The following is a 13,885-nucleotide window of genomic DNA, read 5'->3' on the forward strand; positions in this document are numbered from 1 at the left end:
ATAGATTTTTTTGCTTTCTGCTCTGGACATTCTTACAATTAGGCTCCCCCCCTCCAATCTTTTCTTACTCTTTGAATGCCAGTATAAGAGAAAAATTTTAAATCTTTTTTGTGGGTGTTAATAAAATGTGCCGATAGAGGGTGTTTTAAGTTACCATTTTTAATATTCATAATGTGTTCCCCAATTCTTGTTTTTAAGGCCCTCTTAGTTCTGCCTATATATTGTTTTTTCTTAGTTCTGCCTATATATCATGTAATTCCACAGGTATAATTTATATAATAGAGTGCAGTTGTAAAAAACAATATATAGGCAGAACTAAGAGGGCCTTAACAAGAATTGGGGAAAAGATTGGAGGGGGGGGAGCCTATTTGTAAGAATGTCCAGAGCAGAAAGCAAAAAAATCTATGAATTCGATACATAAGAGCCTAATGGACTTAATTCTACTTTCAAATTGTTTGGTTTTCTGTAGGGGACCTGCAGGATTCCAGGGTCTCCTCCTTTCTATCATATTGAAGGAGGGTCCCTGTAGCCCTCCATGCCCCCCTCATTCCGTCTCCTACCAAGAGTCACACTTGAGAATGTGGTATCTATATAAAAAAGTATATTTATCAGTTTCTCGGGTCTGAGAGAACTGTATGGTCAGTTTATTCTGTAATATTCATTTTAATTAATATTGCATTTAATAAATTTTTATTTACTTCTATTTTAATTTTTACTCTATTTTTAATGTAATTTTTATTTTAATTTTAATTTTTATTATTTTTATCTTTATTTTTATTTTATTTTTATTTTTGTTTTCATTTTTATTTTTATTTATTTATTTTTATATATTTTTCATTATCTATTTATTTTATTTTTATTTCTATTTTTATTTTATTTTTATTTTTAATTTTCTATTTTTAATTTTATTAATATTATTGTGCTTCTTTATATCTTATTTCATTTAATTTTATTTAATTGTCTTTATTTCCATTTTCCTTTTCTTTATATTCGTATATATACTGGTTCACACGAACCATATCTGCTATTGCCTCCATTCACACGATGCGATGGTTAGGTTGCAAATGCGAATTCCCATCGCATCATGCTAAACTTTTATATTTCTTATGTTTAGAGCCTCTATTTAACTTTAGGATATATACAGTTGATGTTAGTATATGTTTTTAGCCCATTGGGAATTTGTTGAAACTATCGCTAAAACCAATACATACAATGCGATAACGCAAGATCCGCAAGTATGTACTGACTTACGAGTCCATACTAATACCAGTTCGGGTTTTACACATCAAACCCCTCCATAGTGATCCATTCCTAGTTTTTGAATATCTTAAGTATCCCCTTTACACAATCTATTTGATTATGACCGGATGAATATAGAGTAGATGTGTTGCTTCAGAGATCATGCAAGCCTACTGAGGAAAGGGCCGTGTATAAAGCACATGTGAGCCCAGAAACGCGTCTAGGTATAAGAATATCATACATCCCCGCTACCTGACTATCCAAAGGCGAACTCCGATCCAGTTCTGCTAAGCAGTACACCATTCCCGGAATCATCTTCCAGGCAGCATTGCCCAAGCGCCTGTGACGTCACCCACCATCGAGTTACCTAGAAGTCCGCACCTGCTTCATCGTGTGGTTACCATCTGCAGCGAAACATCAGCAAGCGGTTATTATTACAGCTGGTCTGTGGCAGGCAGACCGCCGCGAGGACGCATGCCAGCGTCTGGTACCACCTAACCGTGCGGACTCCACATTTTCAACTCAAGGTGACTTTCTATCGGGATGTATTGCAGACTGGTAACTATAATTTACCTATTCTACGTTTAAAATTTGGAATCTATATCCTATATGGGACTTGACGTACCTTACGTATAATTGGAATCTATACCTTTTAAGGGACATTTAACCCATTTGAAATATTGGAGGCCGGATTTAAAGTACTATTGCATTGTTAAAAAATTCTCAATGCTAGCTATTGGTGTGTGTATAAGTTTTATATTGTAATTTTCCTCGGCACAAGGGCCCTTGTGTTTCGAGGAGTTATTGTTTATATTTTATATGTATTTTATATTGTGTAATAAATTTGCACTTTCATATTATAATTGAAGCACGATCCAGTCATCATTTTTACCATTACATCACTGTATCAGGCAACTGATGCTAGCCTAGAGGGGATGGCTACTTTTTTAGATTTGTAAATTACTTCTATTAAAAAATCTTAATCCTTTCAGTACCTATGAGCTGCTGATGTTGAGTTGTTCTTTTCTGTCTAAGTGCTCTATGATGTCTCGGAAAATGTCCAGAGTAGAAGCAAATCCCTATAGCAAACCTCTTCTACTCTGTGCAGTTCCCGAGACAAACAGAGAGAGAGAGTCAGCAGAGAGCACTGTTGCCAGACAGAAAAGAACAACTCAACTTCAGCAGCTGATAATTATTGGAAGGATTAAGATTTTTTATTAGAAGTATTTTACAAATCTGTAGAAGTAGAAAAATGGGTGGGCACTGCTAGAGAACCACTATGCAGGTGTGACAATCAATGTGTTCGGGTGTATGGCTGGTATATGGTGCTGGACAATTAAAGAGACAGTCTTTCATATGAAAGAATGAAGATAGAAATATGTCCGCACTCACCATGCCATTTCAAGTGGTTCGCTTTATTGGATTCTTCAATAGGAGTGGCTGTCAGGAACAACAGCACCATTTCGCGTTATACACGCATCTTCCGGTTCCACGCATCTTCCGGCGTGAATAACGCGAAACGGTGCTGTTGTTCCTGACAGTTGCTCCTAGTCTCCTTGCCCGGAGCAGCTCCCCCTCCCTGCACTTGGGTGTTTTTGTTACATGCTTTCTAATGGAGATTTGAAGAATCCAATAAAGCGAACCACTTGAAATGGCATGGTGAGTGCGGACATATTTCTATCTTCATTCTACTACTCTATTTTACAAATCTGTTTAACTTTCTGGAGCCAGTTGATATATAATTTTTTTTTCCCGGGAATACCCCTTTAATCTTTTAAGGACCCAGGGCGTACCTGTATGCCCTGAGTTCGCTCCCTTTCTATAACGGGATCATAGCGAGTCGGGCCTGGCCTGTAACATCAGCCGAGACCCATGGCTAATAGCGCACGGTGCTGTGCGCTATTAACCCTTTAGACATGGCGTTTAAAGTTGATCGCCACATCTAAGGTGAAAGTAAACTACTCCCGGCTTGCTCAGTAGGCTGTTTGCAACCGCAGCAGTAAAATTGCAATGTCCCGAACAGCTGGAGGACACAAAGAGGGTCTCTACCTTCCTCCTGCGTGTCCGATCGCCGAATGACTGCTCAGTGCCTGAGTTCCAGGCAGGAGCAGTCAAGTGGCAGAATCATTGATCAATGGGATAACAATGATCAATGTAAAAGATCAGTGTGTGCAGTTTTGTAGCCCCCTATGGGAGCTATAACATTGCAAAAAAAAAAAAAGTGGAAAAAAAAGTGAAAAAAGATAATTTAACCCCTCCCTTAATAAAAGTTTGAATCACCCCCTTTTCCCATAAAAAAATGTAAATAAAAATAAACATATGTGGTATCGCCGCGTACGAAAATGTCTGACTTTAAAAAATATATAATTAATTAAACTGCATTGTTAATGATGTACGTGCAAAAAAAATTCCAAAGTCCAAAATAGCGTATTTTTGGTAACTTTTTATATAATGAAAAAATGAATAAAAAGCTATCAAAAAGTCTGATCAATACAAACATGGTACTGCTAAAAACTGAATCATTTGTACCGCCAAAAAATGATCCCTCATACCGCCCTATACGCAGAAAAGTAAAAAAAAGTTATAGGGGTCAGAAGATGACAATTTTAAACGTCTAAATTTTCCTGCATGTAGTTATGATTTTTTTCAGAAGTACGACAAAATCAAACATATATAAGTAGGGTATCATTTTAATCATATGGATCTACAGAATAAAGAGAATGTGTCATGTTTACCGAAAAATGTACTGCGTAGAAACGGAAGCCCCCAAAACTAACAAAATGGCATTTCTTCATTTCAACGTCGATTTTTGGGTAAAATGACTGATGTCATTACAAAGTAGAATTGGTGGTGCAAAAAATAAGTCATCATATGGATTTTTGGGTGCAAAATTGAAAGAATTCAGATTTTTTTAAAGGTAAGGAGGAAAAAACAAAAGTGCAAAAATGGATAAACCCTGAGTCCTTAAGGGGTTAAGGACATTACATCAAAGTTGGATCAGCCTGTAGTGTGGTTTTCCACCAGGGCCGGACTGGCCTAGCGGGATACCGGGAAAATTCCCAGTGGGCCGACCGCACAGTGGGCCGGCAGGAGCCGGTTTTCTGCATTACACCGTCCGGCCCATCCAGCCACACAGTGGCTGCTCACTCACACAAGGTGCTGACACTAAGTCAGGACCTTGTGTGAAGCGGCCACAGAGAGGCGGAGCTATGAGCTGTAGGCTCCCAGCCCCGCCACTCAACCCAGTACCTGCACATCCAGAGCGCAGTGATTCCCAACCCTGATTTTTTTTTTTTTTCCCTCCCCGGTGCCGCAGGGGGAGGGAAGTTTGTGTGCGCTGTGAGGCTAACAGGACCTGCGATGATGTCACTGACATGTGATCAGTCACATGGAGGAGTCGGAGTCACATGATCAGAGGCTGCTGTTATAGGCCTCAGCGTACCCCTATGCCCCCCAGCGTCCCTTAGCTTCCCCCTCCCCCCTGCGGCCCAGAGAGGGTGAAGTATGCGGAAGCTGCGCCGGACCGGTGTAATGACCCGTGCCCCAGCGTTCCCCCCTGCGGCACCGTGAATGATTGCCCTGCCGGAGCCCTGAGTCGGTGCCCTGCCGGAGAGAGGAAGAACGGAGAAGAAAAATTGCTTTCTTAAGGTACTGTACCATATCCATCCCCGCTCCCCCACCCATGTCCATCCCCCCCTCCTCCACCCATGTCCATCCCCCTCTCACCTATGTCCATCCCCCCCTCCCTCATCCATTGTCCATGATATGGGCAATCACTGATTGTGTAAGGGACCCACACAGAAGAGACCACCTACGAAACAACATAGCACATAGACACAGACATGAAACGACAAGACACCAAAAACATAAACAGTACGTTCAAGACATCAGAATGTATTAGTGTGCAGACCTCTCCAGTCACCCCAACAGCACCTCCATGGCAGTCCTCCGCAGGTACGTGGACAGTAAACCTGGGGTATCAATCCATGGGCCCCAAATGAGTTCAAATTAACGCGTGTCTTTACATTTGCAGTATACACCCTTCTCCAATCTAATGACGTGGTTTAATTTCGTAATCAGCTCCAATATAGTAGGAGGGGAGACTCTCAGCCAGTGCTGTGCAATTAGTTTACGCGCTTGATACAAAATTCTGCTAAAACCGATACATAGGCCACTGTCCTTATCTAACCCCATCCAAATAGCCTAGGATACACGTCATGACGGATAATCCGAACAGGTAGCCATACATTCTCCCAATCAATTGCCTCACAGCAGTCCAAAATGGTGCAAGTGGAGCACAGTCCCGCATCACATGGAGCAAATGAGCAAATGAGCGTCAGACAGAGAGCATTGGGGACAACAAGAATCCGGCCGTACCCCGATCTTATGCAGGAATGCAGGAGTACGCTATACTTGATGCAGTAGGAAAATTTGCAACACCCGGTGAGCCTCTGAAACGGCAAGCCACGGGGTTATGGCCAAAATCTGCATCCATTGCTCATCTGAAAAGGGACCCACATCCACTTCCCATTTACCTGAGTAAATAAATAATTTACCACCACAGATGATCCGACAGTCAAGTCACAAGCCCTAGACTGCGTATCCAGGGCATGTCGCAGTTGCAGGCAGTGGTAGAAAAAGGCAAATTAAAATCCTCCTGCAGTTGAGCAAATGACTTCAATGTCGGCCCATCATACACCTAAGAAATATAGAGAATCCCGTGAGAGAACCATAGGGCAATATCTGGCAGGGAACACAATTCAGAAAGACCAGGATTATACCACAGTGGAGAGTATGTTACAAAGACAGGATGATGCATAAGAGACTTAAACTTCATCCACACTTTACGGATAAGGATAAAGGTGGGGGGGGGAGGTCCGGGGGACGAGTCTGTGCATCCATTTCTAACAAATAAATAGGGGTCACATCGCCTATGTGCTTTGAGATTATATCACCTGTACTCCCCATGATAGCGAATTGTGCCCATCCCTTTAATTGCTGGACCTGCGATGCAAAGGAAGTATAACCACGGGTTCGGGACAGACAGACCACCCTCCTCTTTGCCTCGCTGTAGCATTTCAAGACGGATTCTAGCCGACTTGCCTTTCCAAATGAGCTCTCTATACAGGGCCTGAATCCTATAAAAGTATTTCAGAGGAATCCATACAGGGGTGTTATGGAGAACATACAAAAACTGGGGCATAAGAACCATTTTAACTAAGTTAGACCTACATACCATGGAGAGGGGGAGCTTACGCCAGGTAGCCACTTTCTGAGAACTACAGTCTTGCAGGGGAAAACCCATTCATCTCAAAACACTCTAAAGAAAATTCCACTCAACACTGTCAAAAGCTTCGGCAGCGTCGAGTGAAAGAACGGCCCTACCACCAGCATTCTCAGGCTGCAGCTGCAAATTCAAAAAGAGCCTCCTAATATTGTCAGCAGTTGATCTCCCAGGCATGAACCCCATCTTATCCCCATGAATCAGGGAGGTTATAACCCTCAGTAGACGGTTGGCCAAGACCTTTGCTATCAATTTAACATCGGAACACAAGAGAGAGATTGGTCTAAAGGAGCCCGCGGATTGCGGATTTTTCCCAGGATTAAAGAGCAACACTATTACAGCCTCTGACATGGACCCCGGCAGGCCCTCCCCCTCCGCTGCAGTTCGCAAAACCTCCAGTAACCTAGGCAATAAAACTTCCTGATTTGCACAACTGTCACACCTAATGTGATTTGCACTAGGGTGACACAATTTGCCCTGCAGGCAAGAAAAATGGCAACTGTGACGTGAACTAACAGTGACGACTGATTTTATTTAACAGCCCAAAAAGTTTTTTTTTTTTTTTAATTTGCACAACTGTCACACCTAATGTGATTTGCACTAGTGTGATAATGATCAAAAAAACTTGCCAGCGGAGTTCCCCTTTTATGCAGTGGTCACCAACCAGGGTGCCTCCAGCTGTTGCAAAACACACAGACTGATATATTTCAGCCCTTTGAATACTGTAGTAGTTAGTTGCTTTAAAGAAAAAAAGCTTCCCAGCGGAGTTCCCCTTTTATGCAGTGGTCCCTAACCAGGGTGCCTCCAGCTGTTGCAAAACACACGGACTGATATCTTTCAGCCCTTTGAATACTATAGTAGTTAGTTGCTTGAAGGAACTTAAGTTTGATTCTGGAGTACCCCTTTTAACCAGCGGTTCCCTCCCAACCAGGAGGGCTTGGGAGGGCTTTTTTGGGTGCTGTCCTTAAAGCAGATGTTACACTAGTGCTTTACAAGTAAACTGGACCCTGAATACACCACCTAGCAGAAACCTAGCTATCACTTTCCCTATACAGCAGGAGCAGCTTCTCTGACCCTCCACTTCCTAAGCCTGCAGCATGCTGAATGACACTAAAATGGCGTCCGTGCAAGAGGTAGGAGGGTCTGGAAGGGAGGGACTGCTGCTGATTGGCAGTAATGTGTCTGCTGACTCTGACTCACAGGGTCAACGTTTACTGCGATGTTAAAGTATAGGGGGCAGATCGACTTCACATATGTTCGCCCGGCGATGCGAACGCGACCATGCAAAATTCGCCGGGAACTGTTCGCCGGCGAACAATTCGCAAAATCTCTAGTGATTGGGGGGGGGCTGCTGGTTACAGCGGTTCTGACATAAACGCAAAATAAATAAATACCCACATGTGACCCCATTTTGCAAATTATACCCCTCACGGAACATAACAAGGGGTATAGTGAGCCTTAACACCTCACAGGTGACTGACAGATTTTTGAAACAGTGGTCCATGAAAATGAAGAATGTCATTTTTCATTTGGACAGCCCACTGTTACAAAGATCTGTCAAACGCCAGTGGGATGTAAATGCTCACTGTACCCCTTGTTATGTTACTTGAGGGGTGTAGTTTCCCAAATACTGTGCCATGTGGGGTGTTTTTCGCTGTTCTGGCACCATGGGGGCTTCCTAAATGTGACATGCCCCCCAAAAACCATTTTACCAATATTTGCTTTCCAAAAGCCCAATGTCGCTCCTTCCCTTTTGAGTCCTCTAGTGCACCCGCAGATCACTTTACATGATATATTTCCTTACTAGAAATAAATGGGGTTTCAAATTTTGGGAGACATTTTCACCTATTACTCCTTGTGAAAATGAAAAATTTGGGGTAACATCAGCATTTAAAGGGTAGCTCCCACCAAGTACTATATAATCTAATATGTCCCTACCTAGTAGTAATCTAGCCCTGATTTTTTAAATCGCTTTAATAGAGCAGATTTAGTGCTTCTAAATCTGCTCTATAAAGCAGGGCAGGAAGCAGCGCTTCCCAACAGGCGCAACGTCACTGACACCTTGCTGGGCGCTTGCTTCCGCCCTTGTCTATGCATGAGTGTTCTGAACCAGATACCATTTTTTTTTTCTCCCACGGTATGGATTTTTGCCCATACCGCTATACCGGTCGGGCCCCTCCCCCACCCTCCGGAGGAATTGTAGAGCCCAGCGCGGCGCCCTCACTTGTCCCGGTGTGCTTCTGTGGCCCGATTCACAGAAGCTAATCCATTTACTGTGTCCCCCCACTGCGCCTGTCAGCCAGTGTCCACGCAAGCACGATCAATCCCCACCGCTAGCGGGATCCATGTGCCCACTAGCGGTGTCACAAGAATGTCTCCCACGAGCGCAATTGCTACCATCACCGCTAGCGGGGTCCCTGTGCCCACTAGCGGTGTCACAAGAATGCCGAGCGCGGCTCTGTTCCCCGTCCCTGTCAGCTCTCAGGGTACGGGAACAGATTTAAAAGCATCGCTCGGCTAACGTAGTACTGCGCAGGCGCAGCACTACGCAAATAGCGTAGGGCTAATGTAGGCAGCACTAGGAGCCTGGCATTAGCCCTACGCTATTTGCGTAGTACTGCACATGCACAGTACTACGTTAGCTGGGCACAAGCCTTTTAAATCTGTTTCTGTACCCTGAGAGCTGACAGGGACGATGAACAGAGCCGCGCTCGGCATTCTTGTGACACCGCTAGTGGGCACAGGGACCCCACTAGCGGTGATGATAGCGATCGATTGCGGGGGGCACATTTGACACCGCTAGTGGGCACAGGGGGGGGGGGCAGGCGGTAATACCGTGATGCCGCAATAATATAAAAAACACTGTGATATTCATTATAGGCCATACCGCCCAGCACTACTCATGCCAGATATATATAACATATATATTTATCAGACTTACCCATCCAGAGGATCAGCGCAGCAATGAGTGCGTGCGCTGCCTCTGGACAGGGTAACGGGGCGGGCGGGGCCACGCGCGAGGCCAGTTGAGCTGGCCAATGCGCGCAGCCCCAGCTATCAGCATGCTCGCTCTCGCCTGTTTGATTGACAGGCGGGAGCGAGCACCGCAGTGACTGAATTTTGACTCATTGCCAGGCTTAAATGAGTCGAAATTCTGTAGTGACGTCACTGCCGAATGCATTCGGCCATTAGGAGGCCCCTAGTGGCCGAATTTAAAAGTGATTTTAAACTCATTTAAAATAACTTTTTTTAATTAAAGTATATTAGAGGTATGTTGTAGCACTTAAGTACTACAACATATCAATTTTTTGATATCATGACAGTGCCAATTTAAGTAAAAATAAAATGCTCACGTCCAAATTCATTGCAGTCGTCAAACACTTGTGGGGTGTTAAGACTCACTGTACCCCTTGTTACGTTCCTTGAGGGGTGTAGTTTCCCAAATAGTATACCATATGGGTTGTTTTTCTGGAACCATGGGGGCTTCCTAAATGAGATGTGCCCCGCAAAAACCATTTCGGTAAAATTCGCTTTCCAAAAGTCCAATGTCGCTCCTTCCCTTCTGAGCCCTCTACTGCACCCGCAGATCACTTTACATCCACATATGAGATATTTCCTTACTCGAGAGAAATGGTGTGTCAAATTTTGGGGGACATTTTCACCCCTTGGGAGAATGAAAAATTTGGGGTAACATCAGCATTTTAGTGAAAAAACATTTTTTTTTTTCATTTTCACGTCCAACTTTATTGAAAATTTGTCAAACACCTGTGTAGGTGTTAAGGCTCACTGTACCACTTGTTATGTTCTTCTAGTGCACCCACAAAGCACTTTACATCCACATATGAAGTATTTCCTTGCATGAGAGAAATTGGGTTACATATTTTTTTTTTCTCCTTTTACCCCTTGTAAAAATAAAAAATATGGGTCAACAAGAACATTGAAGATTTTGAATTTTTTCCTTCACTTTGCTGCTATTCCAGTGAAACACCTAAAGGGTTAACAAACTTTCTGAATGTCATTTTGAATACGTTGAGGGGTGCAGTTTTCATAATGGGGTCCAGTATGGGGTATTTCTAACATAAAGATCCTCAAATTAACTTCAAAACTGAACTGGTCCCTGAAAGATTCAGATCTTGAAATTTACTAGACAAATTGGAAAATTGCTGCTGAACTTTGTAGCCCTCTGATGTCTTCAAAAAGTAAAAACACGTCAACTTTATGATGCAAATATAAAGTAGACATATTGCATACGTGAATCAATATATAGTTTATTTGGTATGTCTATTTTCCTTACAAGCAGAGAGCTTCAAAGTTATAAAAATGCTAAATTTTCAAATTTTTCAGGAAATTTTGGAATTTTTCACCAAGAAATGATGCGAGTATCGACGGAAATTTATCACTTACATAAAGTAGAATATGTCACGAAAAAACTATCTCTGAATCAAATTCAGCATCCTAGTGTACAAGCATCCCAGAGTTATTAATGCTTAAAGTGACAGTGGTCAGAATTGAAAAAAAAACACATTATTATTTATTGATACCTGTAAACTGTTGAAGGATTACCACCAAATGTAGTTATAATAATCTCTATAATCCCATATAGTCACATATAATCTCTATAATCCCACTACAGTGTGAAAACCTTAGTGTCCTGTCATGAGAAAGTTCTTCCAGGGATCAAGCAATTATGCAGGTAGAAGTTCTAGGTTGGCATGCATGTGCTGGTGTATGGCGGGAGCACAGGCAGCAGGATTGACCTAGATGTCACAGAAGGGATGTTGTCTTCTACTATTTTTGATACTTTTATGGGGTACACATGACTTTTTGATCAGATTGAATTACATTTTCTGGCAAAGCAAGATAAATACTTAATTTGTAATTGAAAAAAAATTTTTTTTATATATTTATTTTTAGGCATTTACCATGCGGTATAAATTATGTTATCTATATTTTAGGATTTTCTGTCTTGGAAACCAACATTAAAAAAAATTATGTTGTTATATTCAAACAACCATAACTATTTTTTTTATTTTTCAACCAACAGAGTTGTATGAGGGCTTCATTTTTGCAAGATTAGCTGTTTTTTATAGTCATGACATAAAGTAAGTCATTTCACGTTAAGTAGTGAAGTAAATTTACATGATGGGCCGGGAACAGTTAATTGACTGTTTTTAAGATGGTTTAATAAAGATAGTTTTATTTTCTCACTGGAGAGCTGAATACATTTCTATATTTATCTATTGGTTATCCAGGAGGGGGCGCTGGACTGTTGCTGCACCTTTTCCCTAAAAGTTTGCCAAATATTCTTGTTGTATTATTATTATTATACTATAGTCCCATGATGTCAAGCAAGGAGTACTTTATGGTGCAAAAATATTTTCATCATAGGTCTGTATTGAATTTTTTTGTTTTTTGCTTCTACAGCTTATTAAATGTGCAGTTTGAGCTGTATTTTCTCTCTATACTTGTACATTGCCTATGCGATTCTCCCCTGCAGACTGCCTTGTGTCTGCTCTCCCCTTTGTTTCCAGTCTAAGGGTACGTTCACACGCGTGCATTTTTTTAGCGGGTTTTCCGCTGCGTATTTGAAAGTGGTCGGGCTCTTCTCGGCTGTCCGCAGCCGATTTTCCGTGGCGGAATGTACACTGCGGAAAATCCGCCGCAAGCCCCATTGAAGTCAGTAGGGACTGTGGCGGATTTTCCGCAGCGTAAATTCCGCTCTGGAAAATCTGCTGCGGACAGCCGAGAAGAGCCCGCCCACTTTCAAATACGCAGCGGAAAACCGGCTAAAAAATCAGCGCGTGTGAACGTACCCAAAGTAAGCTATCTTCTAAGATGTTGCTCTTCCTGTATACTAGCTGAGCTGGTGTGTGTAACTTCCCCCTGCCGTTATCTCTGTGAGAGCAGAAAGTCTGTCAGACTCATCTTTCTCTGAGTAACAGCTAAATGGTAGGAAATTTTTTATGAAGATTTGAAAAAATCAGATATTGAGGAACGTAGTTCTGCCTCATTTATTTAGAAAGGAAATGTTTTTAAGCTGTCAATTCTATGTTATATAGTGTACGTAATTCTGCAAAAGTGCAGCTGCAGATCACTGAACTTACGCAAAGTGTAGTATGTAAACATAATGATCTTTTTTATTTATTGGTTGCATATTAAGAGAATAAGTCTTTTTCCATGGATCAAAAACAAAATCGATTAAATATACATTACCTTTTTATATATTTAGGCAGTACAGTCACTCCCAGAAGAAAAAACATCATCACAGAGCAGATAATCATTCCGATGCCCAAACAAACTGCTCGTGTTTCCCCTCTCTTTTGGGCCATGAATAGTTTCTTTCCCATTGTTCATACATTTATGTCTTGCTTCTATGATTCTTTAAGCAGTCCAGTGGCAAAGCTATGTGACCTTTTTCCTTGTGGCTGTAGAATTCAGAAGGTAATGATTATTCCAAAGAGAACTATAACACATAGAAAAGAATGTCTTCACAGATGTATACTTCCTTAATGTGTTAAACAAGATGTAATATAAACATAAAAAAGCAAGTAAACGTCTTGTAGATACCCTGGCAAAATGCCATCTATCAGACATACCTCAACCATCTGTGGTTACCTGTAGGGTCTCATGCTAAAAAAGTATATATTTATAAGTCTTTTATTAGATGGATGTGATGATTGATTCCCATAGACTTCCACGTAAAAGAAAAGTATATGTTTACTACACATTTTTTCACTTGGTGGCATATGATTGTATTTAATTGATACCTTGGCAAATTATATACCTCTATGCAATTCAAGAAAGGTAAAGTAGGGTTGTGGTTTCACACACCAAAGCAGGTAAAGATAACAGATGGAAATAGTGGAAGAAGCTGGGATGCAGTGATACTGCATGTGTCTATTTCCATGTGATTTAGTGACAGTAACATAAATATTTACATTTATATTTAAAACTTTAAATATTATTTCAATCAGATTTATATGTTCTTTGTCTGCTCTTTTTCTTGTCTTCAATAGTTTATTTTCCAGATTTGTTAAACAGATTTGTAAAAAACTTCTGTTTAAAAATCTTAACCCTTCTAGTACTTGTCAGCTTCTGTATTCTACAGATATACTAAAGAGAAATTCGGGAAGTTCTTTTCTGTCTGATAACAGTGCTCTCTACTGACACCTCTTTCCGTGTCAGGAACTGTCCAGAGCTGGAGAGGTGTTCTATGGGGATATGATTCTAATCTGGACAGTTCCTGACATGGACAGGGGTGTCAGCAGAGAGCACTGTTGTCAGCCAGAAAATAAATTCACACATGTCTCTGTGTTATACAGCAGCTAATGAGTACTGGAAGGATTAAGATTTTTTTTAATA

At 41.5% G+C, this 13,885-nt stretch overlaps 1 protein-coding gene across 1 annotated transcript in view; it reads right to left on the bottom strand.

Moving 5' to 3' along the window:
• The window catches only part of KCNMB1 (potassium calcium-activated channel subfamily M regulatory beta subunit 1), a 64,708-nt gene that overhangs the window by 37,597 nt on the left and 13,226 nt on the right, over nucleotides 1-13,885 (bottom strand). The window contains exon 2 of the mRNA XM_056516524.1: nucleotides 12,737-12,948. Within this exon, the coding sequence (XP_056372499.1) occupies nucleotides 12,737-12,870 (134 nt within the window). The 5' untranslated portion in view covers nucleotides 12,871-12,948. The remainder of the gene's footprint in view (nucleotides 1-12,736; nucleotides 12,949-13,885) is intronic.

This window comes from Hyla sarda, chromosome 4 (assembly GCF_029499605.1).
Source record: "Hyla sarda isolate aHylSar1 chromosome 4, aHylSar1.hap1, whole genome shotgun sequence".
NCBI classification, from domain to species: Eukaryota; Metazoa; Chordata; class Amphibia; order Anura; family Hylidae; genus Hyla; species Hyla sarda.